The sequence below is a fragment of the Saccostrea cucullata genome, unplaced genomic scaffold (assembly GCF_032062105.1).
Source record: "Saccostrea cucullata isolate Sc308-1 unplaced genomic scaffold, CSIRO_AGI_Scuc_v1 ctg3547, whole genome shotgun sequence".
Classification (NCBI taxonomy): Eukaryota; Metazoa; Mollusca; class Bivalvia; order Ostreida; family Ostreidae; genus Saccostrea; species Saccostrea cuccullata.
Window position 1 is genome coordinate 34,905 of NW_026937938.1, and position 27,184 is coordinate 62,088.

Sequence of the window (27,184 nt, forward strand, 5' to 3'; positions counted from 1 at the left end):
CATGGTTAACCTTTTATATTAGGAAAGTATTTTTTAATAACGAAAATATTCTACACATCTTAATCTGCACCAGGTGCATTTATTACCAAGATTAATGACATTTTCTCTTATCCTCATTTGAAATATTATTGGCTTTTCCAATCTGTTGTAAATATGTGTGTACCTCTTCACTATTTTTAAGGGTTTTGAATAATAAAATGAATGAATGTATGAACAAAACATGTATGTAATTCTTATAATGTAACATTCTGATAATAAATTGATAATCAAAATAAAAAATCAACGAATTAAACATGCTCTTATTATGAATATTTTCTTTTTTATACAAAATTTTATTCACAAATAGAATTGAATGGGATTGGGCAGAAGGCAAAGCCTATATTAACCCTATCCTTACAAGGTCAAAGTAAATGCACAAACTATACATGTATAAATACTAAATGATCGAACAGTAGAAAAAGAAACAAGAAAAAAGTAGAAAAAATTACGGCATTAAGTATCGGTTATGAAATATTGTAAGTAACATACATGACAGTGTCGATTAAACCATTTGGTTGCTGCGATGTACGCATGTACTGCTTCCAATATTTGAATATCAATACCTAGTCTTAGGGATCTTACTTTTGTAATTATTTTTAATTTGAAATTTTCATAAACATTACCCATAGCAAAAAGAAATGGCATTTTTCCATTTTATCTCCATTCATTCAGCATTTTTTAGCCATTTTTCATTTCAAAACCATTTTTTCTACATTTCTCTATCTTTCAATTTTCATAAACCATTTTCTCAGAACCATTTAAGAACCATTTCTGTTAGAAAATGTATTTTAAATGGTAAAGTTCCAACATTTTCTTTCCATTTATTTGAGTAAATGGAAAAGAAATGCCAGTTTGGTGATCCACCTTGCTAGATGGGGCCATTTTTCTCCCATTTATTTTCTGAGAAATGGAGACAAGAAAAAAATGATTAGTCTTAGCCTTTAATATTAAAATAGATTTATCAGTGGTTAATTGATGCCATGTGCCAGGTTTTTATAATGGGGCACTGGATATCAGATTTCTTCCCAAGCTCTGTAGTGACCGCCTTTTCCAGTTTAAGTTTGAATAGTGGACAAGAGCACTTTGACCTAGCTGGTAGTGAGTTTAGATGGATGGACTTTTCTTCAAGGAATATATAGGTTTTTAGTGTTTTTGAAGCTGACAAAACTGTATATTGATGGTCAAAGCAGAAATAGATAACTTATTTCTTGGAAGATGATTATTTGTGACTGTTTTCATGTTTCAAACATTTGCCCAATTGGGAAGTTTAAACGTACGTTACAGCAGAAGAAATACAACACATTCGTTTTCCATACACTGAAAGGACCCTATTCTTTTTGAGTGGTAAGTATAAATATGTACATAATTTTTATTAATTTCAGTAACAGAAAAATATTGTTTCCCAAAGAAAGCGCAAAAGGATCGAGTGTCCATTAATCAATCTGATGCAATAAACTATAAACCAATCTTGTTAATGAAAATTTGTCAGACTGATGGACTCTTTTGTGAATTCTTATTGATTAACATCAATCATATAATAATTTTTTGTAAATATTTTCTTGCATTTCCTTTTATTTTTAGAATACTGCTTGCATACATTGTCATATGGACATGATGGAGCACAAAAATGAGCACGAGAATATATAAATTTTCAAAGATGGAGCAAGACTACCACAATTCAGATCAAATTGGGATTTTAATTGATAAAAATTTCCAGGAATTCACAAACCAAATATGTGAAAAAAATTGAACAAGTGACCTCTATTTTGTGACTGACTCTGCAACTAAGAAGATGGATTTTTAAAGTGCTTAATATTCCTTGCATATGGATATCAATTAAGGACCCACCTAATTTTTTCATTTTTCAATTATGGAGAAAATGTTTTAAAATGGATATTAAATGGTTAAAACAAAAACCATTTATTTTTCATCTCATTTGCATAAATGGTTTTGGAATGGTTAATTTGCATGTTACAGGGCCCAAAAAAATGGTGTTTGAATGGACTTTGAATGGAGTTTGAATGGAGATAAAATGAAAAATGGTTTTTAAATGGTCAGCCTTTCTGTTGAGAATTCTTGAAAGATTTGACGAAATAAAATGGTTTCTGAATGGTCTTTAAATGGTAAGAAAAGAAATGGCTTTTAAATGGTATCTAAATGGATTTCATTTTGATAAGGGTATCACATTAATTGGAAAAAGATCACTAGATAAACCTGCAAGAACATTACATCCATATCTTTGAGAGTTTGAGAGTTGGTGTAAACAAAGCATTTGTTTATTTTTCAAATCCAAACATAAATGAATTAAATTTTAAATACAAACCAAGCGATTTTTTTTAAAACCATCGTAACTTATATTTAGTAAATTGATAAAAAAAATATATTTGTGTCATTGTTTTTATTCTTTTTATTAAACTTAACAAGAAGTGTAACAAGTTTCTTTTATAAACTTGAGCAATAATAATACATTGTACACTTCAGTAGAAAAGAAACATTGTTTTTTATAGAAAAAACTGCAGAACAACAAGGACAACTGTAGACAGGAACGATAACTTCGTATAAGCTTCCGGTCGAATCTGTCCGCTTCCTGGCTGAAAGTTAACACCTGCATCTACAAAAGAAAAGGTTAAGTTTTTGTTTATAAAAAGTACATTTTTGGCTTCTACTTGCATATATATCCATAAAACAATAAATGTTATGTTAAATTAACATGTATCTATAATTAGAAATTTATAAAGAAATTCCAGAGAAAGGAAAAATACCAGATTCATTATTGCTTTGCCCCCCCCCCCCCCCTTATAAAATGTTGCTTTAACGTAATGGTTTACCAAATAAAATGTATTCTTTAAGTAAAATCACATATTTTTTGGCATTGCGTGCGGTATAAAATCGGTCAAAAAAGATTTTTAAACTTGACAAACTTATAAAGGAATAATATTTAATGATATTTACACGGAAGAGTTGTCACTCTTACCAGAGTATTACTGAACCTTGACAATACAAAACTTCACCAAATTGAAATGATCTTCAAAAGTCAGTTTCTTCAATTAAATGGCTTTTGGAAACGAACATGTGTTTAAACTTACAGTGACAGACTTGACACATCGTGGGACAGTCATACGGTACATTGGTGAATCTTTCACACATTATATAAACTTACAGGGACAGACTTGACACATCGTGGGGCAGTCTTGTGGTACATTGGTGAATCTGTCACACATTTCTGGGGTAAACTGAGTCCCACAGAAAAATGGATCCTTCTGTCCTGTGCAGTTTACTACATCAGAATAAACAAATGCAAAAATATTTTTTTATTAAAATTAGATGTAAAGCTATAGTCTTTAACATACATGTATGTTCCCTCTTTCCTCATGTAAGAAATAATTTTTCTTTGTATCAAAGATCCATCACTACTCATGCAGCATTAAGTATAAAAAATGTTAAGTATAATTTGGAGAACTTTAGAACTGTTTATTCACTCAATGAATGGTCAGTTCAACTTATGCCAATAGTTCTCAATTTGGATTTTGAATTTTAGAATAATTTATTCAAATACTTACACTGACAGGATGGGGCAAGGTATGTAGTAGATGGGGTTTTACAAGAGCACGTGCACGTGTTGAAATCCATCGTCCCGCCATTTTCGCAAGCCTTTCCCTGGCAGTCTAGAATAAAAAAAATTAATACAATAAAATTTAATCCTGAAAAAACTTTCGGGACCAGATGATCTCTTTTAAGGAGAAATATTACTTTATATTTACATCCACTGAATATTTTCTCCTTTATTTCTTAAGAAAACCCATTGCGTTAATCACTGCATGAAACTACATTAGGCATGTCGCCTGTTCTGATTTCTTGATCAGTGATTGTTCCATCAATGAAACGTATAAAGACGTTCGCATCATTGATACAATAATTAATCTTTTTAATCCTACTTTAAATGATTACTAAAACAGATATAAATATAAACAATAAAATGTCTTTCTTTGTTTGTTATTACTAGAATTAACGGTCGCAGCTATTGCTTAAAAAATTTACATAACCCGCGTAAGCGGGTTATATATTTTTTCTGCAACAGCTGCTTCCGTTAATTCCAGTAATAACAAACAAAGAAAGCATTTTATTGTTTAAGTAAAATCTTTAAACTAATTTGCATCTTATTTCTTTCTTTTTACTTTTAATATATACTTTTGATATATAGGAATATATAAAAATAAGATGTTCGAATAAAAGGAATATAATTCCAATATGAAGCAGGGATGGGGTAATGGTAATGTGTAATGGTAATTGATTGTAATTAATTACAAATTTCGATGTAATTGAAAGTAATGTGTAATTGACCAAATTTTAAATTACAAGTAATGGTAATTTAATTAATTACTTTCCAAAAAGGCATGTAATTCACAATTACTTTTCAATTACATTCAATTACACTGATTTTAAATAAATGAAAAATAGTCTCCTCTTCGTCAATTTCATAAACATTATTTATGAAAGGTTAATAACTTATATTTTGGACCAAAAATTTTATTAGTAAAATTTCTTGAAAAGAACTTCCCTTTTTATGTCAATTGTAGTTTAAATACAATGCCCCTTTTCATTAAAAAAAATCAAACTTTTCAATCAAATTAATCTTTGTAAAAAGTTTACAAATAAAAATAATTTTGATTTTTTAATTAAATAATCCATATTAATCCATATAAAAATAAGAATTCCAATGGCTTCTAATCCTTTTGTTGGCCATATCTTCAGTTTGTTTTGGAAGTTATTAACAGGTGCTAATTATAGTGTCTTGGGGTCATATACTTATTCCTAAATAAACATTTTTCACACCTTTGACTTTGTCTGTTGGTGTTTTTATACATACTCTTTGACTTTAAATAATAGTTTGGCTCAGAATAAGTCAAATACACACATTTTGATGCTGAAATAAGGAAATATAAAGACAAATTAAAGCATCAAAAGTACATTTAGCATAAATTTATCACTTGTTTATGGGAAAGCTTAAAATGATTCCAAAATTTAAACACATGAATTAAGGTAAAACCATCTGTAAACTTTCTACTAGTCAGTATCTACAATTATGCATTTTCTCACAAATGCCCCAGTGGAAGAAATCTTCAGCATGGCAGGAAAATCTTCAAATTAATTGAAGATATATTAGGTTAGGGGACACAGTATTTGAAAAATGTATGAAGCTTTTAATAATATTATTGTAAAAAATGTTGTAAAATAATCTGTTATAAATGTAAAGGAATATACATGACTATTTACTTTTATACGTGTATTCTTGAATGTAATTTGTTATTTAATTAATTACATTTGCAAAGTAATTGTAATTTAATTAATTACATTTCAAAATCCATGTAATGGTAATGGTACTTTAATTGAAGGTTTTGGGAAAGTAATTGTTATTTAATTAATTACTTTCCTATGTAATTGACCCCATTCCTGATATGAAGCCCACGGAGACTTCCGTATATGAAAACATATTAAGTAATTAAAACAAATATGACGTAAAAGAGTCACCGTAAACTTGATTATATTTAAGTTAATACAGTTTGCATTACCGTATTATCATTCAATTAACAGAAATAATTATAGATGATCTTACCACAAAGATTATTTCTACAGGTCGCCGGACATCCGCTACACGACGCCCCCGATGTATACGGATTGTTGATATCCGAGTTACCCCTGATAAAATAATATGTATTTAAATTTTACTTTTGGGTTGATGCCTTAGTTTTTATTTTTAAAGACATTTCTGAAGTACGTCAAATGAAGCATTCTATCATAGGGAAAAGTCATTAAGATTACGGTTTAAAATATATTTTTAAAAACTCAAAGTAAATAGAGCTTATTTATATTCAATAGTCAAACGTACTGATTAGTTAAAGTATATTTTTCAACATAAAATTATATTTAAGCAGCAAAATGACAATAGGAAATATAATCAAATACGATTTTATCATTTTTTTTTTCAGAGTAAAACAAGATTTGAAAATCACCACAACGTAAATAGTCTGGAGAACAAGAACATTGTTTAAACTCAAAAGTCTATTACACAATACAAATCACAAGCAAAGATCTTTAATACATTAGAAATGGGATCAGGTGCCATGGAGGAGTGAGCATTCCCTACTTTCCGGCCACATCCGCTGTGTAAAATCCGTCGACAATTCAGTGTATAGATAATTAACTAACAATCAGTAGTAAACCTCAGATTGTATCTGCTGATAAGGTCATTGTATCGACCATAGAATTTACAAAATGAGGACTTTTAAGGAGACTGTTGATATTCTTGTTTCATCAACTTCTTTGTCAATAAATGACTTCGTTTTAGAAATTGTTCATATGTAGAGCATGCTCTTGCGTATAGAATCAACTGAGAGATAAAAACCTAGTATGTAGTTAAATGTTGTACCATACCCAATGATATGTGATATTGGTAAAAGAAAAAAATAAGAACTTAAAATTACCCTGGTCCATAATTACAAACATAGCTTCTCGTTGATCCGCAGACGGCAAACCCACATCCTATTTTTATGGAATCTTTCCAGACAACCTATAAAGACATTATAAACGAGAATTGGAATTTGTAAATAACAACATATATATCTGAACAAAATTACTGAAATAATCATTAACCAATTGAAATTAATATGATAATATTTTATTCAAAACCTGAGCAATACAATTACATGCAGTCACTAGCGATTGATTTCAGTTTGACTGGGAACAACAAAAATTTTCAAAATAAAAGGAGACTAAAATTGCTGCGTTTACCTGGGTATAGTGACCCACTTTAAACAAATCATTATTTCCACCCAATGTAAAGTCCTTTACTTCATCATGCCATAGCGTCACTACGCCTGCCCACCCAAGGTCGTATGACGCGCTCGCCAAGTTCTGACCCACAGAAAAACGACCTGGAAACAGTATGATTATACATATAGAATTGGTATTAAAAAATTAATATTACATGTACGCTTCTAAAACTATGCTATACTGCTGTGAAATGATAATAATGTTTTTTATGTTTTTATATATATATTATATAGCAATCTGTAAGACGTTCGTTCGTTAGTCAAAATTTCTAAGTCCCCAGGCAGGTTTTTGCTTTACACCGCTCTTATATTGAATTATTTGTTAAGGTACCCTAGAATTAAAAATTCACAACGTTAAATACTGCATTATCCTCCATTCAAACGAATTCACAGCAAGACAACTGTTCCTCAAAGAGTTCACGCTATTTAAGAAAAAATCTTTTATTGAATGTTTTTCCATGTGGAGACTAGGTCGTCCTCTAGTTCCGCTAGATTCTGCTGCTGGAAAAGCTGTCTCACACTCCGGTCTATCTTCTTCCATACATGTAAGTTAGGGTTGAGACTAGGATGGCAAGGGGGCTTATTGAAATTTTCTGTGCCTTGCTGACAATAGTTACATAATGTTTCATTACATGTATTCCCCATTCCTCCAGTTTGACATTGAGGGGAGGCCACTTCCGGTTCCGGTTCCATTGATATTTCCGGATAAACTCTACGATGATTTTGTGGTGTTTGTTGAAAATCTAGCGATTTCCCATGATTAAAAGGAATTCAGTTAAGCTTTGTAGGTTTTTCGAGCAGTAATTATAAAGGTTTTAAGTAAAACAAAGTCATATAGTGAAAGGAAACAGAACTCTCGTTAACTACGACCAGCTTGGGCCATTTCAACTTCACTTTTATATTGTTATGTGGACATACCCCGCATTTTAATCACACTTTTTTCTGTTTTTCGTTATCAATTAAAGATCGAGAACACATGGAAGTAAAAAATATGAAAAATACACCCGAAAAACATATGGAACTCGAACTTCATGCATTTTAACAAAAACGGTCACGGTCGAGTAATTACACATTCAATTACAATTTTTTGGCCTTGACAGGTAAGTATTGCAAATTAAAGGCAAAATTGTGAGAGCAACTAGTACATTGAAGTTAAGGTTTTGAAATTTTTGAAAAAATAAAAGTGGAGACTTAGAAATTTTGACAAGTAGTTATGTTTCAACATCACGAGAAAACGGTGTTGATGCATCCGAAATGATTTGATAAGCAAGAACATGTTGGAGTACAATTAATTTTATACTGATACATGCTATTTACAAAAAAATTGATATATTGTCTTAAACCTGTTTAAGTCTTAGCAAATTCTTTATTTTGACCTTGTTTGTAAATACAACCTTCCGCTTAGACCGAATGCAGTCTGATACGTTTTATACAGGCACGTAGTATCAGGGGGGGCCAGGGGGGGCCTGGCCCCCCACTTTTTCTCCCGACATTACCTTTACTATAGAAAATGTTTACTGAAAGGAAGGTTGGCCCCCCCACATTTCAGCAAAGGGTTGTGTTATAAAGAAAATTTACCCCAAAAATTTTGAATTGAAAGGTAGTTGGTCTTGAAAAAAGTTGGCCACTACCCCCCCCCTCCCCCCCCCCTCCCCCCCCCCCACGAAATAGGATTTTCGACTTTGGGCAACTTTTAATTTTTCCTTTTTTTATTTTTTTTTTTTTTTTTTGCTTGTCAACTTTTTTTCAAGTAAGTAAAAAAAAAATTTTTCAGGTTGGCCCCCCCACTTTCAAAAACGATGCTACGTGCCTGTTATACCAATTACTCGGTAATTGTTTTGTACTAAAGACTACATAGTGCTCTTAATGTATTATATCATACTAATAATCTCAAGGTTATATCTGACAAATTGGCACGGGTTTACACATTTTAAAGATATCAAGATGAAATATCCGGAGAAAACGAACAGCATTCTAGCTCAAAAGCCCATAAAACGATACAAATACGGACCTCCACAACATCAGAGCCATAGAGAAGATGGAGAAGTGACCATCCCCTGCTAACCGGTCACACCAGCCGAGTGCTCCTTGTCGTGATCGGGAAATATATTAACGGAAAATCCGTCGTCAATTCAGTGTATAAATAATGGACTAACAATTAGTATGAACAACTTCGGTCAGCATTAGACGCAATGATAAATTGCATTTACTGACAAGGTCATTGTATCGACCATAGAACTTACGAAATGATGACTTTAAACGAGACTGTTGATATTTCTGTTTCATGTCAATAATATGCATGAACCTCGTCTTAGAAAGGGTACGTAGAGCATGCTCTAACATATCGAATCAAATTTGAGATATAAACTCCGTATGCAGGTGATGAAGGTATGTTGTTTCAGAAGGGGAGTTGACAATAGAAACGTTAAAGCCTTAATCACAGGTGCTTGAGGACAGGACCCCCCCCCCCCCAATATAGACCCCCGGGCCTCTTAGACTTTTTTCACATAAATTATATATGCATGATATATTTGTGATATAATCTATCACATCAATTCAGAAAAATTGCTTAAACTAACATTTTATAAAATTTTCTACCCCACTCTCTATATATAAATTAACATATATGGAATGTAGGGTAGATTTTATAGAACGTTTGTTTTAGGTAATTCTTCGATTTGTTGGTATAGATCTTATCACAAATATGTCAATGAAAGATTATTTAGGAGAAAAAACTCGAAAAAGCCCAGGGGTCTATATCGAAGGGGGGGGGGGGAAGGGAGGGTCCTGTCCTCAAGCACCTGTGGCCTTAATGTGTATCATAGTGTTTGTTTGTTAGATTACCATGAACGTCTTCTTCAAGTAAAATACCCAAATATGAATCAGATACATGTATGTCAGACTCTGCGGTATCTTGTATTTCAAGTTCACCGGGATATATTGTATTGACAAAAGAATGGATATTACTGGTAATTGTTAACTGAAAATACGTCGTCGATTTATCTTAATATTGAGTTGAAGGACAGAGCAAGTGTTTTCTTCCTTTAATCAAGGCCGTAACTACCATTGAGGCAAGTGAGGCAAATGCCTGACTAAATTTTTTGAGTTTTCTGAAAAGTAAAAAAATGTCTTTCACTGAACTTATGAATTATGTGTGTCTTTTTGCTAAATTAATATTTTCAACTTTTGTTTCAATTTCTGTAAATCGTTCATCTCACCAGGTGGCTCATTTTCATTTAGAACGCATGTAAAATATAATTCAATTTGATTGTTTTGTAAATTGTTTGATTGTATAATTAACATCCCTTCTAAGAATTTCTCATTTATATTAAGACATCACTTCTTGACGGTAAAGGGCTGCAAGTTTTAAATCTGTACTGTGCTTACATGGTCACTGAAGATGATTGAACAGATTGAGAGATCTTTTTTGTGCCATCACTTACTGTGACATAGGACCTTGGTTTTTACAGTCTCATCCGAAGGACCTGTCTTTACATCCCGCAGTGGGATTCGAACACGCAATGTAAGGATCAACTCCTTAGTCTGCGACTCTAGGGTATACGCTCTAACCACTGCTCCATGCCGGTGACAATACAAAAAGTAAAAACTTTCTAAGATTAAATCTTTTATTTTCTAATACCCAGGTTTCAGGATCCCCCTCACTGGCTATCAGGTACTACCCTTGCCCCGTCTGGGACTAGGAATGCCAGCACCCTTGCTTCACTAAAAATTTGAGTCTAGTTACGGCCTTGTTAATTGGTACCAGTGGAATTCAAATAAAATATTGGAAGACCTGGTCTCCACAACCAACATAAACTGTCATTCAGAAACTCAAGCACCTATTTTGTGTCATCTTCAGAGTACTTGTGTGCCCAATCAGAAATAAAGTTTTTAACAAAATGATTTTACAAATGACAAATGACAAGGTTAGTAGATTTTCGACTTCCATTTTTATTGAAAAGGCAGCTGTCGATGATATCAAAAAGCCTACACTTTAAATTATCGTAGGAAATAGTTGTGTATAAAGTTGAAATGTCTTTCAAGCTGTTGATTTTGGTAAAATCTTGTGATTTCAAAATTTCCAAAACTTCCTTGGAATCTTTAAGTATCTACATCTGATTTACAGCACAGTTCCCTTAAAGTTTCTCCATCACCAATGTTAATATCTTAGTAAGGAGTAAAGAAAGAGGCTTTTTGAACATTTACTGGAACCTGCTATGTATCTTTGTTTGTAACGATTCTTATGAAGTTTGGTTTTGTGTGTAATCGAATCACCTCTGACACGTGTTCGATTCACTTACCAGGAAGACTGCTAGCTTACACTATTTGATTCGTGTTCCATTCACGCACTAGGAATGCTGCTATATTACACTATTTGATGTTCGATTCACTTACTAAGAATACTGCTAAACTACACTACATTGTATTTGATTCGTATTCGATTCTCTTACCAGGAATACTGCGCTGTCGTCCTCCGTCATGTACCAGACCTTTACATGCATCTGCGTAGCTCTGAGCAACCAATGCTATTTCATCATCCCATGACTAATGAAGTGAAAAAATACAAAATAATCGTTTAACACAAAACAAGATGTCTATGGGTTGTAACGCTCGCCTGAGTCGATCACAGTTTTCTTCCTGGCTAATGAATTTGTGCAAGTTAATGAAGATAAATGAAACCCTTTACTGCAATCCTAAAATACGTATCTTAGTTTGAACAAAACTAATTAACGTCATATTAAAATTATATTAATGCAAAACTTTACTAGAAAAAGATGGGTACATGTAAGATTTGGACAATACACTTCATGAATATATAATTTACATTTAAAACGTGACTAATGGTCAACTGCTGCTTTTAATAGTTTTTTTCTCGGACATTCCCATATAAAACACTTTCTATTGCAACAAGGGTCAAGATTTAAAAAAGGGCCCCAGACTGTAATTAATTTAAAGACAATGGTTTTTATTTGAATCCACAATTCAATTAAACTTACGTAGTTCGAACACCTTTATTTCGAATACCGTGGATATGTCAAAGTAAGTTGGAAGCTTTAAGCTTAGCCTTGTTTTCTATGCCTATTTTATCTTAGATAGGTCAAATCTTCAGATACCTGGTATTTTAAACGAATTTTTGGCCCCATGCCCATATCAAGGTTTGACTTTATTCATATAATGACAGCTATACATGAATTACTAGATATAGCTTTTTTTGGTTATACTTGAAACAAAACTTGTTCAGAAAAGAACATTTTCGTGCATGTGTATGGCTGATGTAAAGGAACATTTACTTATTTTTACGTAGTCAGGTGGCGATTGATTGATTTATTGTATGTTTTTTAACGTCCCTCTCAAGAATTTCACTTATATGGAGACACCACCACTTGCCGGTGGAGAGCTACAAATTTTGACCTATACTCGGCACTCGGGACCATTGAGCCATGAGGGATCTTTTCTCAGTTAATACGTTTATACGATCTTGTCTCAAGGACCGGTCTCCACGTCCCACAGTGGGATTCGAATCCGCTACGTAGGGATCAACTCCTTACTTCGCGACTTTAGAGCAGACGCGAAAAAATAGAAATTATATCTATCACACGTGATTAACATCAAATTATGTATAAACTTCTAAAGATCAATCGTTTATTTGTGGCTTCTGACGATGAACACTATCATAAGATGTATTTTTTCCAACTCAGTTTTTTTAATTTTAGCTATCATTCAGCAGACACTATAATTAATAATCATTTATTCGAGAGAGAACTGCATATTATTATGTATGTAGAAAATATGGGATTACCTAAAAAGAGGCGCCCAAACGTAAAATACTCCTAAAAGGAATTATATTTAGCCCTTGAGATTTAGTCAATGTTTTAAATAGGTTAGTATGTAGTTTGTTTTGAGAGTTTAAAGGAGGGGAGGGGGTAAAAGCAACAAAATAAACATTTTTTTTCTATGAAGGACCTGTTCCACTAACCATTCTCGCCATGATGACCGCCGATGGCTGCACGAGCGATCTGAATTCATTATGTTTATCTACAATAGATTTCTTGTCCTCTTCTGAAACACCTAGAATTGAAAACGGTTGATAGGATAGAAAATAGAGTTTCCCAATGTCTGAAATAAATACCCAATCTTACTCATAAACATCTCAGTCTGGTAATGTATGTAACTTATCTGGTGATCTACAGCATTAATGTGAAATTCCTATTATATGGAGACATAAGGAAAGAGGGTAAACATCCACACCATAAACAAGTCAAACTATATTTTCTCATTTGTTTATTGAACATTTGTCCAGTTGGCTCTGGTATATATCTAATATGCCATCTTTCCCAATGCAGTTTAATTTCCAATTGACTGGGTGTAATGTCAAGATCCTCAAAGAAACTTCTTGCCCACAAATCCATTTCCAAAATGGCAAAGTGGTTGTACATTCTTTGATGCATCATCCAAACATGTTTGGTCTAGACAGGAAATATACAGTCACTGCATGGCTAATGGACTTGCTCAAAAGTTTAACCCTGGTCCAATCATTTGAAAGAGGTAATTTCGTCACATCTAGCAACCGTAGCAAGTCAAGTATAGCATCCTTGATGCATCATAAGTCAGGTACAGCACTAGCATCTGAAGTGCATGCGCGGATCTAGAGGAGGGGTTGGGGGGTCAGGTGCCCCCCCCCCCCCCTTGGAATTTACCAGGTTAAAAATGTATATACAAAAAAAATAAGAAACAAGTTACCATGCCCCCCCCCCCCCCTGGTAAACGCGAATATGTGTGAAATGGGTATGAAAAGTGAAAGATTTGAGGCAATAGAAGTCACCACTACCCCCCCCCCAACCACCACCACCACACAAAATAGGTTTTTGACGTTTGGACGAGTTTAGGTGTTTTGTTTTTTTTTTGTTTGTTTGTTTGTTTGTTTGTTTGTTTTTTTTTTTTTTGCTTGTCAAGAAATTTCTGGGATTGGAATTTTTTTTTGGACTAGGTGGACCCCCCCTGGAAAAATTTCTGGATCCGCGCCTGAAGCGCGTATGCTAGTATGCATCCCTAGATATCTTATCCATACATGTTTGGGTCTGGAAAATGTAGATCCAATCCAGCATACAAAGCAATCCTTATATGTATTTTCCATGCAGGTTTGTTGAACATAAAACATAGTTTCTTTGGAATAAATTTGCTCAAAGAATTTTATATCATGAAAATTTTGAGCACAATTTTTGTAATGTGTTCTATGGCAGTTTAGACGTTATATAACTTACTTTTAACTTAAGTTTAATGAATTTTTTTTATATCAAATACTGTACATCATAAATAACTTGAAAAGTTGAGTAGGAATGTTCTTTGCTTGTGCGTTTGCAACTTTGGTTATAGTAAATTATATACTTAGAAATCCTTATCAAACAATGTTAAAATGTTTATAATATTTTAGCTGTGCTTTCAATTTTCAGTGTATTCATGAAATTAGAATACAGTTTATATGTCAACTAAATTATCACAGCATTGAATAACAGACTGATATTTAGACATACATCAAAGGATTAGAAAACTGAGAATAATAAAAATGATTGAAAACTAATTTTCCTTCCCTTTAAAAATAGCTGCAATTTTTTTTTTAATTCACTGTATGCGTTTTTACTAAAAATTGTACAAAAGCATGAAAAATAGTAGTTTTAAACTACCATATGTTTTCATGTTTTTTTTTTATTTTGAAAATAATTGTAATGCCCAGAAAATAAACTTTCTGCATGTTTTCTTTGTATTTGAGTTTGTATATACATGCATGTACATAAAATCATCTGGTCCTATATATACTATATATTTACATGTCTTATTTTTTAACAAACCTGAGTTTCTCGCCTCTGAGGACTTTTGTAAACATGCAGAATGGTTTGGAATAACCTGAAACTTCCTAGCACAACTAGTCTGCAATCAAAAAGAGAAAAGTTTTGGAATACATGGAAATTGTTTAAGAGTTCTAGTCGGTTTTATTTCTTCCATTACAAGAGGTCCGAGAGCCAATGCTCACTAGTAATACCCCGCTCTGATGTGGATTATATGCTCTTTTAAGTGAATATATGTGACGGAAATTTCCTTGTCAGATGCACAAAAAAAACAGTATGTTGACATCACATTCGTACAAAAATATGAATCACATCATAAGGAACTAGAGGTACATGTACTGTGAGCAAAGAGCTCACTAAAATGATACAACCCCCCACCCCCACCCCCACCCCCATCCCGCGCCTTGTTGTAACGTGCAAAGAGGAATAACTCGTGGTGCCCCATGTTATTCAGAAGCCGCCATACCTCAAGTCATAGGTAAGAATAAAATGGCAGTGTTCATGTTTTGCTAAGGTAAACCCAAAATATGTGCCGGATCAAAAAGTAAAATAGGAGGGGCACACTGGCATTATGTAATAAAGATTCTCTGAAAGCCTCATCAAATTTCATTCAGTGGTATAAAAGGAGTTGTGGATAAGAGATGGATACCCCAAAGCGTCACAGACGGACGGACAGACGGACATCCCGATTACTATATACGTGTACCCTCCCGCTTTTCAAGCGAGGGGTATAATAAAGAAAGACTGTGTGCTGAAATTTCAAGCATCTGCGATAAGTCGTTGAAAAAACTTCGACGGAAAATTGGTACACACAGACAGAAAACTTCGACGAAATTTTATTACAGACAGCTAGACAGACACAGACACAGTACACACACACAGACACACAAGGTAAAACAGTTTATTTCGGAGCGGGGAAATAAAAAAAAATATGACTTGAAAAAATGAGACCATGAAAACGTTCAACATACGTGTACACTTCTAATTTTTAATCCATGAACATTTTTATCATACATTTGTATAAAAAATAGACAAGTTAATCTACACTTGTTCAAATTTATTAAGACTTTAAAATATATTCAGTTGTTTATTGAATTCACAAACGGAATAATCTTGTTTCGTTTCTCTGAAATTTACCTAAACATTTTCGAAAAAGAGGCCCATTGTCCACCTCGCCCACATGAGCCCAATGGCTTGAATAAAAAATATCAATTGCGTATTGAAAAGTTTCACATGTTTCATCTTTTCTTGCTCAGTGTTTCTTGAGATGAAGGTTTTAAGAAGATGCCACCAAAATTTCACAAATTCTGCATCATTTTCCCTTGAAATTGGGCATGGTTCTTCCTATGAACACATTTATACCCCCTTCATCCAAGCATGCTTTATGGCAAGTTTGGTAGAAATTAACCCAGTGGTTCTTGACCGAGAAGAAGTCAAAATATGCACATTTTATAGATGACAGACGGACGTCGGACACTCTTTGATTAGAAGAGCTCACTTTAGCCTTCGGTTCAGGTGAGCTAAAACACTGTGGCCATATTCATGGCGGGAATTAAAATAAGAATTATTAAATTTCACAACATAATCAATCACATTAAATTTTAATTTATCAATGTACAGGGTCAAAACGATTCAGGAACACGAGTTAACCACAAATACTGAAGGGAAACATGAGTAGGATTATAACTGTTTTACGGCATAATACGAAGTTTGATAAATATATAGGTTATTACTTATTATAGCTGTAACGTGATCCGAAGAGTCCCAGTCGACAGGACCTTAAGCTTATCATCAGGTCAAACGAAAGACTTTGGATCAAATTACTGTTATAATTATAGGGTTTTATCTTCAGAATTGTTAATGGTTATATAATGTAAAATAAATCAATAAACTTTTAGTCAAGAAAAACCACATTGTTCGATCTTGACTGGGTTTTTTTTAAGGAATTTTCAGCATAAATGGGTGGGGAAAAGGTAGATATCTCCAAACAGGAAAAAGAAACATCAGTAGGTGATTCTATAATTTCCTTAATAATGTCAAAACATACAATATGCATTCAAATGATATTTTATATAAATTTTGATTAAAATTACTTTATTAAGTGATTTCAAAAAATTCTTTTCAGGTGAACCGAACCTAGAAGATAAGGGAAAAAAAACACGATTTCATTATTTTGAATTTTAGGTAAAACGCTCTTCACGAAGAACATGCACAGCGTAATTTCTAACTTCATTCGTCCTTGTGCAGTTGATGAGTCCCGATAAAGGAAGGAACTTCATCCTGTTTTACAGTGTCTAGTCAAAATTCTTAAAAGTTATTTTGAGGAGACACCAGGCAAACTATACATGTATTTTGTCTCGGAATATCTGATAATACTTATGATACATGTAATCTTTTTAAAAAAAATACATGTATATCGATGGATAAAGAACGTATATATGTTGAAAGGGCATAATTAAACCAGCACATTAAAATTACAATAACTGAAAGTACTTACAGATCTTTTATAACGATGAACAGAGCCCAGAACAGATAAAATTCCTGAAATATGAAAAATACAGAATAGGACAGTCCGCATAATATATTGACTGATTCCCTTTAGAAACTTTCCGTGGGTTAATAACTTAATAGAGACATTGGGCATCAATAACTAATACTAATTACAGGAGAGACCTGTATATAATGTAGGTATAATGGTCCGAATCGCTCAGGTATTCGACAGATGACCTCCTTATGACACGGCCAACTAGTGATTTAGGAACTGAGAGAGAGAGAGAGAGAGAGAGAAAAGTCATAATCATGATCATTTAAAATACGATATATCCTTAAAAATTAAACAAATTTAAAAATTAAAACAGAAGGTAAACAGCAATTAACAATGCTCACCTGTACACGTGTAAATCAGCATATATATCCAGGTGTGTGATACCATTCTGAGGACCCAGCAGCCGAGTATTGTACATGAAGCAGAGGCGATGTAGAGTTTTGTTTGCAGGTGTAGGGTATCTCAGTTTACCTTTGTTATTGAAATACAAATTAGCGGCATGTGTCGCAATTTGGGGAGCTTTATGCTAGGGTGAAATTGATTCTGATACAGGTATTGAGAATAGGCTTTTAAAGGCAGAGATTTTAAGCACCGCCTTCAAAAATACCTGGTCGGGGTAGCCCTGTCAATCAAGTGCGTGAAGGTCCATCATTGGATGCTGGAACTTGATTGACAGTGACTTACTGGTCCCTGTGTATACCCTGTACACCTTGATTGGGACTCGTGGTGACCTTCTAATTAACTTTTGATCCTTTGATGTTTACTGAACATGGTATACAGAATTACTGTATTACAATGAAATTTTTTAGGTTGATAATAAATGAATGAAATATACCTTTAGTATTTGAAAAGATACTAATATAATATGCATTTTTAAAGCCAAAAAAATTAGACTTTAGTACAAAAACTTTTTTTTTCAAATGAAATTTCGATATAATTTTTAATATGCTTAATGGTAAAGTGGAAATGTTATTGATAAAGTTCAGAGCAGCACTGTTTAAAGTAATTAAATTTAAAAAAATGTTTCTAATCATGGGTAACTTACATTTTCCTTTTTTGTTTATTCAAATGAGAATTTACAAGCATGTTTCAAGGTGACAAAGCCTTAATTATCATGGTTAGGATAGCCTTACAGTGCAGATATTTTTTTGTGGAATGTAGTTCACACAGCTCTCTTTTCATTTAATTAATAGATGGGATTCCTGGGGATGAATGAATTAAGTCTAATTTGGTTGTTACAAGAGTTGTTTTCTTTAAATTAACACAAACAATAACATCTAAAACAATCTTTGCTTTAATATTTAAATTCATAGTGTGATATAATAATTTTTTTTTAAATAGGTAGGGGTGTTTTCAAACAGTCAAAAATAAATCAATAAAAAATTGAGAGAAAAAACTTTTTACTTCTAATTCTAAAATTGTCTCAAAATCCCCAACACAGGTAAAGTTTGACACCTGGGGTATTTCACTGTGTATTAAATCACTTCCTCTGTATAGAGATTAGGGGACAGATGACCACAGGGTTTGTTCCCGTTTTGCACACATTTGAATTACAGGTAATTAAAAAATGTGTGAAAAACGGGAGTTTGACCAGGTGAGATAATTACTTAATTGCTATAGTCTATACCATACTTAGTAAGAATGTTCAAGTTCAAGTTCATTTATTCACTCAACACCATTTTAATACATGGTACATGAGGACAAAGAGAAATATTTACAACATATATATATAATCAGGTCAGAGGTATATAAGTATAAGATATACAAAATCAAGAAATGAAAAGGGAGAAAAGAAAGAAAAAAAAAATATGAAAAAATCACATGTGATACATATAATAATAAAATGAATGAGGGGAACAAATCATGGAGGACAGACTAAGTCATATATTTTTAATATAAACATACAGAGTTTTTTAAGTGACGTTGCATCTTGTTTTGTCATCAGTTGGGAAAATTTAAGAATATTTGGTCTTGTAAAATAGTATTCATTAATATATTTCTTTCTTATATTTGACAGTGCAGAACATTCAAGTATAAAATGGAATTCATCAGCAACATGTTTATCATTACAAAATGTACATAATCTTTCGTTTAATGGTGTGCATGCCCATCTTCCCAGCTCAACTGGTAGACGGTGATTAGTAGTACGGAATTTGACAAGTATTTTTCTGAATTTTAACGGCAAAAAACTTAAATAATTTTCGCCCTCAAATTTTGTTTTAAAAGCTTTATACAAAATACCTTTAGAGGAACTATTAATATCAGAATGCCATTTTTGTATAAATTGGTCCTGTAATCTTTGTTTAACAACAGAAGTAACCCAATCTTGACTAATATTATGATAAAACTGTTCATTCCAAATATGAGATAGTCCACATGAATCAAAAATATGATGAACACAGTCAATCCAAGGATTTTTACCAATTTCAGATTGTGAATTAGCAATTAAATATTGATATAATATACATGAAATTTTCTTTTAAAAAGGAGCCAGATCTTGAAAAAATGATACCAAGATATTTAAATTCTTTTACAGTTTCTAGACTCTTGTTATTATAGTAAAATACATTTTCAAAAGATGAACTTATAGTGAAAAAAATAAGAGAATAAATACAAAGTTAATGTATTTGATATCTATTTATTGAGTAAAATACAATTGGCACATTGATTCATTTCATGAGTATAATACAACTGATACATCGACACATTTTTTGTTATATCTTTAATTCATTTAGAATTTTATTAAGATTGAAAACTTAAGTATTTTTTAATGGTTAAAAATAAAATAATTTCCCATAAATATATATAGAATTTTATTGAAATCCTTATAAAATTGTATTAAACCTCTTACATTAACACATTAAGCTAAATCAAGTATTCACAGGTAAATCCAGGTAAATCCAAACCAAAAATCAGACTATAATTGCTATCAAAACACACTTCACACCTATTGTTCTATACTTAATTACAAATGTGTGCAAAACGGGTAGACTGCTAGCCCCCAAGGCATTCACACCTGTACAAAATAAGCCCCTCCCTCACCTGGAATTTACCACCCGGTAAAAAATCTCTGCCTTTAAGTATACATTTTCTTAATTATTTCAATTAATCACGTTTGGAGTATAAATTATTTAAAATAAAAATGGCACAGAATTGTATTTTACTAATCCTGCATAATCTTTTTTACAATAAAACATCGAAAAATCGTTAATTGAAAGCGCAGATATGGCGTGTGGTCCCCAAACAGTCTCCTTTTTATGCAATTAAGGCGTAATTAAGGTCTTGCGTTTCCAACGGAAGACCTTCTACTGATTCTGTTGGTAAAGATTATTAAGGTCTTCCGACTTCCTTCGGAAGACCTTACTGTTTTTCTTATGTTTCCTATTATTATTATTATTCCCTTTTCATAGTACACGTGATTTCTCGGAAACTACTGAACCGATTTCAAAGATTTTTACAGAAATGATGCAATGTTGTAATATCTCCAGATTTTTTTTTTTTTTTTGAAAAATCACTTCCGGTCACATTTTTTGTCCGATTTTCTTTTTTTTAAATTGCCATTTTGTCCAAGCATCTTCTTGTTAACCACTCAAGATTGAATCACGATATTTTCGGGGATGATAAAACATCTCTTTAAGTTATCCATGGCGTCTTTTGATTTTGCATCCGTCACTTCCGGTCGACACAGGAAGTGATATTCAATTTCAAGATTTTTTGAAAAATTCAACCATTTTGAATAAATGCAAATAAAACTTATGCTCACATTCACAATCGTCAGCAAAACGCATCCATTGGAATAACTTCCGGTGTAAACCGGAAGTAGTCGAAAAATTTAACTTTCTCTCTTCAGTCGAAAGAAATAGAATAAAATGGTTTTATTTGAGTTTTTTCAAAGTTTTTTTGTACTTGTGACTTTGATGTCAGCCGGAAATGATGCCTAAATTATGCAAAAACTTCAAATGACGTCACTTCCGGTGAAAACGGAATTAATCAGAAAAAGTTAATTTTGCGTTTTTTGACATGTTTTTGGTTAAAGCCATATATGGCGTATGTACAATGAAAATTATTAGACTAAAATTATAAGAACTTATTATTTGTATCATTACTTCATATAAAGATAGAACTTTTCCGTAAATTACAAAATCTAAGTCAATTGGGTTATAAAGATATCACAATTTAATTTGGATTCTCGGAATTTTCTCCGACTCGGAAGAAAATACAAAAGATTTAATAACACATTACAGAGAAGATAAAATCGTATTATTAGATGAAACGAGGTGTTCCCCGTGTTCAGAATTGTATGAAAAGCTTTAATTTAAATGTACTAACTATATTTCTTGACTCAATTTTGTATTTTTCAAAAATATATTTTTTGATCAGTTACGCCATATATGGCTTTAATTAATGGCACAATAAGCGTCCAACCAGATTTTCCATCCCTTGATATCACTTCCGGTCAAACCGGTAGTAGTCAAAAATAGCTTATTTTGCAGATTTTGACGCAAAATTGAAAACTTTTAAATTTTAAAGTCCTTGGATGCGTCTTAACTCATTGCTTTCTCTTGTTGACGTCATTTCCGGTCGAAACTGGACGGAAGACCTACTCGTTGCTTTGCAACGAGCTTTGCTCTAGTTATTCTTTTTTTTTCTTCTACTTCCTAGACGCCAACTTTGAGGCCTCATATCTCACTCATTTATCAACGGATTTCGCTCAAATTTTCAGACATTATAGACATTATTAAATTCTATCAGAGTGGTATCTCACAAAAATTCACTTCCGCTTTTGAGTTATTTCCCTTTAAACGAAAATTTATAGGCTTTCGTTTCCGGATAAAGGCTCAGAGACCACAAAAGCTGGAGCAGAATTTTTACTGCTTTTAGGTAACAGAAGGACTAAAGTTGTGCACATCGGTTTTTGTTTTTCAATTTCTGTATTCACAATGGCGTTATATAGGGGTCAAAAATTAGAACGCCTAAAAGAGCGAAAATTTACACATATTTTCCTTTTTATCTTGAAAACTAAAGATATTTTGTTAAGACATAATGAACAAAAGTTGTGCATAATTGCAAGGGCTTTCATGTAATAATATTCAAAAGGGGCTGGCCCCTATAATTAGGGATCATGGGACCTTGAAAGTTTTTGCTTTATAACTCAAAAACGGTAAATATTTCGAAATGACTATCGACTATAAAGTTGTGCTTTAACATCTTACTGATCTCATGATATTGTTATTGTGTTCGAGTCTTGTTTTAAATGAGCTGGTGCATGACCTATATCTGCACAGGTAATTCTTTTCAGTCAGCACGTAAACGAGAGCTCCTCTTGCGTGTAACCAAAGCAAGCTTACTATAAATAATAAACATGGCTACATTGGATGCTAATATTCTCCTGAATAAAGTTCTCGAAGTGTTTGTGCTTTTTTCTTACAAATTATCATGTTTATTCACTGACAACTTTCCCTTTTATTTCATTTTTTTAAAAATCGTATAAACCAAGTCTACTAAAAAGGGAAGAAAATATGATCTTTTCTTCTTATAAAAGCAAACAATATAGTCAGAAAATAAAACATAACTAAGAGGCACATATACTATTCACAGCCATTAAGTGCACGGCTTTAACATTCACCTTGTTTGTTTACAATTATATAACGCGCCTCCCTCGATAGCGGCAGGGCAAAGTCGGTCACCGGGAATCAATCGGCGTGTGATCCAGCGACCTACAGTCATACACAAAAAATAAACCACCACAGAATGGTTAAATTACTTCTTGATAAAATTGTTCCTTTTTATACTATCTCTGTCCCATGAAAATATTATTTTGTTCGTGCCTTACGTATGGTAGGAAAGAAAGCTACATGTAGATCCGTATTCACCGTAAACAAGGCTCCATTCTCATTTTGATATTGAAGAACTCTTTATGCGTATAGTTGAAATAAACTTGCCGTAAATAATAAATATTTTACTACGCTGTATCATATCTCTTTTTTAAATTAGGTTTTAAACGTGTTCTTTGTTTCCCGTTCAGAGTATTCGATGGTATCATGTTCTTTTATTAATAAAGATCTTTCCAAGAGAAAGAGTTATAGAAAAAAAGTACGAGTATCTTTTATTCATTTGAATATAAACACAAACAATTTGAACGGAAACAATATACGCCCGGATTTCATAAAAAAAAAAAAACTTTTAAGAGTCAAATAATACACAATTATTTACTGCGCGATTCTCATATTCACCTGGAACCCAGATTCTAAGTGTTTTTACCATTGCGTAATCTATCTTTCGATTACACGCAGCCGAGAAATTCTAAAGCGACACACCGTGGTGAACCATTGACCCCGCAGTCATAGGCAAAATAATTGGTATATATATACAAACCATTCTACAACAGTAAGAAAATATTATTTTCTCTAAGTAAATTAAATCTTTCAAAAATATCTTAAAATGTTTTAGGTTTGACTTTAGTACAAAACGCTGGGGCATTTAACATGTTTAATTTATTTTACATGTACATCAATCAGTCTTCAATTCTTAACTGTTCGTTAGCTCCATGTGTAATTTGACGATTCATAGCGCATGGACTGGCGATCTGCAGTTACTTTACTTCAACCAATATTTATTAAAATGCACAAGCTTTGCTCTTTTCATACACAAATAAATCCTTTTCAACACAAGTTTTCCGAAACACATTTTTTTTCATCACAGATATTAACCATGGCTATACCAATTTTAAACTTTTAAAGAGAATCTTCCGAATCGTAAGGATAGAATTATACCCAATGAAATGGACTAAACATCGATAAGTAACACCGGCACATGTAAACTTCATAAGTGACTTCTGTGCTGCACACTGTCTTACTATTAATTTATAGAGGTTTTATAGTAAAGTTCAAGAAATAATGATTTTAAAGCAATCAACTTAATTTGTTTTATAATTTATTCAAAACCCGTATAAATGATTAGTATAGTGTGCTAACATTGTAATTTTGTTCCGTGATTAAATATCAGTAGCAGGTTATATAATGTACATTCAAGTACATGTAGTAATAAACCCGCATATGTCCAGATTCGAAAATTTAAGAACTTATATACTGGGGTAACAATCTTATCTGAATATTACAGACTTATCATGTAATTACAACCTAAATTAAACTGTTAAAATCATAGCCGGCACCAAAGTCAAACCATTTGTATCGTTTACCGTATATAACTCAGTATTTTCTTTAAAATGAACTTATATCTAGCGCAAATTACTTTCCTTGGTTTAAAAAATACGCGTACGAGAGAGTGAGTGAGAGGCATTTTATTCAAGTACCTTCAAGTTTTTACCAGCGAGTCCCTGTCTCAAGTATTGTCTAATTTTTATTCTATTAAACATAATCTCCCTTTCCTATTTAAATTTAATTTATTTGATGATTTTATTCAACTTCAAGCACAATATCATTATGTAGTACTAAAATGAAGTCCATGCACGGATGCTATTGTACATCGGGAATTTTCTTTAAATCCTTTACCCATGCATTCCTCCTTCAAGGAAAATAATTATGAATGAATTGATTGAATAACGTGTATAAAACCATGTGGTTTCGGTTTGTCAACGTGTTTTAGATCATGATCAGCAAATCACAACTCCTCGGGTCTTCCTGTCTAACGGAATAATAACCTCGAATATATTACGTATACATCATGACATCCCCATGCTCCTCACCCCCTTTACCCAAACTTTGAAATAAATGAGGAAAGATATTTTATTTGTGGACTTTTGAGTTTAATTTTATTGAAAGTAAAGCTATTACCTAAAATACGTATTATGGAAGGGACTTTCAACCCCGTCTATCTTTCATAAATAGAAACACCATGTTGTTTGAATATTAATATCCGGTGATGTTTTAAAATACCTCAATGTTGTTTTTCTGACCTGTGACAAAATGGAACAAGATAATGCAAATTTCAAACATCTTCATCGGCCAATGACAGAAAAGTTGTAAAATTCCTGTCAGGGTTATAAACTTCTAATCACTTAAAGGTGTTTGTCTTGACACAGAGCCAAGGTTATTCTGTTAAGATCAAGGTCACTGACAGAAGAAATATTTTCGTTACTACGCTATGAATTAGTAAATGAAAATCATTGGAGGCTCTTACTTGAAAATAGGTTACTTATAATTGGAAGTTTTGTCATGACCCTGATCAAATGTCTTTCTGGCAAATCAAGGTCACTGACAAAGAAAAAATTGTTTAAGCATAACCTTGTAATTAAAATTTACTGGAGGCTCATGCTGGGAAGACAGGTTGTTAATTGACATATGAAAGTGCAGAGACCTTGACCCAAGGTCTGTACTTCCTGTCCACAGCTCCAACGGAAGACCTACTCGTTGCTTTGCAACGAGCACGGCTCTAGTTAAGGCACAAGTTATTTCGTTAAGATCACGCACATATCATTTATTTTAAAGTGGAGGGGTTGGAAAAGCGAAAAATGACTAGTGAAAAAAGGGAAAACTTTGACAAAAAAGGTAGAAAAGAAAACAGATAGGGGAGAGAACACTGTCCAAAATCAAAAACCTCGGGGGGGGGGGGGGGGGGTACAAGTAGAAAAAATCGCTTAATCACTTTTTCAGTTGAAATTAAAATACATGACTATAAGTTCTAAATACATTTGAGGGAAACTTTGAATATTTAATAAGATTATATCGATCGTTAAATTAACATAACTGACAGCAGAAAGACAATTCTCAGAAAAAATGAGTGGACTTCGCGATGCGAAAGAGGGGGGGGGGTAATTTTCTAATCAAAACGTAGATTTAATCATGATGTTAAAAGTTCGATCTACCAATTAGTTGCACGCGGTGAGCTTCAGCGGCCCGTGCATCTCTTGAAAAAACAATGTATATTTGATATGGGCGTTAACAGAAAAAAACGGGCATTCTACTTAGGCGTTTACGCTATCTACAGACGCTTACAGTATAAACAATACAGTATATAAACAACACTCGGTGTGTGTTAAACCGATCATTAGCTGGTCGTTGTCCGAAACATCATTCATAAAAACATTTTAACTTTACCTTCAAAGCCAAATCAAATGATCATTCGACGCTGTAAACCAATGTTTGTGAAATTTAGCGGAAAAAAAAAACGTCGAAAACATTCCATATGGGTATGAATTTAATTGATTCTTGTATAAACTATTTTATAGTCATGTGTGTTTACGCTCTGAATATCTATATGAATTTCAAATCACGGGGTTTTTGCAATCAATTCTGATTTACAAGTTAAACACGCCTAAAAATTGTCCTTAAAGTATCAAAATACAATGGGGTTTAGCAGTTTAGTAAAAAATAAAAATTTCCTTGTATATCTAACTTAAACATCCTTTAACAAAGTATAGTTTTTTTTTCTATTTCAGTATTAGTTTGTATTACATAAGATGCAGTCGGAGGACTGGTTACATTTTCACGGCAGAATAAACAATTTTTGAAGAGAGAGAGAGAGATAAAAATGAAAAATATCAAAGACAAACGAAAGAGCCCTTTACCTTACGGACCGATTTGTAATCACATGTCGTTCCGATTTGTAATCACGTCTAACATGTAAATCCTAATTCCCTGTCTTAGCGTCTAACGAGGCGATGAATCCACTAAGTGGTGTTTTCCGTTTCAGTAATCATAAGATCTAAAAGTGGGATCCGCCTACTGGAATGAGATTGAATTAAAGGAGTCAAAAGTGGGATCCGCCTACTGGAAGGGGAATTACATGGGCAACACCATTCGAATGTGTCCAGTATGTATACATGTATAGATATGTTAAAAGAGCATACCAAAAAATCTTAATCAAAAAATTGCCCCGATATATCTTTTCTTTTCCTGTTGTTACGGAAAACAATAACAAACATGTCAAGTTTATAATTTTGAAGTACATGTACATGTCGATTGCAC

The 27,184-nt window shown here is 32.7% G+C and overlaps 1 protein-coding gene across 1 annotated transcript; it reads right to left on the reverse strand.

Annotated features, from left to right (window-relative positions):
* Positions 1–2,479: 2,479 nt before the first annotated feature.
* On the reverse strand, positions 2,480–27,016 carry LOC134249096 (cysteine-rich venom protein latisemin-like). Its single transcript, XM_062731451.1, has 12 exons — positions 26,785–27,016; positions 17,600–17,729; positions 17,211–17,254; positions 14,717–14,795; positions 12,847–12,938; positions 11,321–11,414; positions 6,829–6,971; positions 6,522–6,607; positions 5,654–5,736; positions 3,600–3,704; positions 3,200–3,316; positions 2,480–2,650 (listed from the first exon to the last, which is right to left on the reverse strand). Exons 2-12 carry the CDS (start codon positions 17,643–17,645, stop codon positions 2,541–2,543), a joined length of 999 nt encoding a protein of 332 aa, XP_062587435.1. The 5' UTR covers positions 17,646–17,729; positions 26,785–27,016; the 3' UTR covers positions 2,480–2,540.
* Between the last annotated feature and the right edge of the window lie 168 nt (positions 27,017–27,184).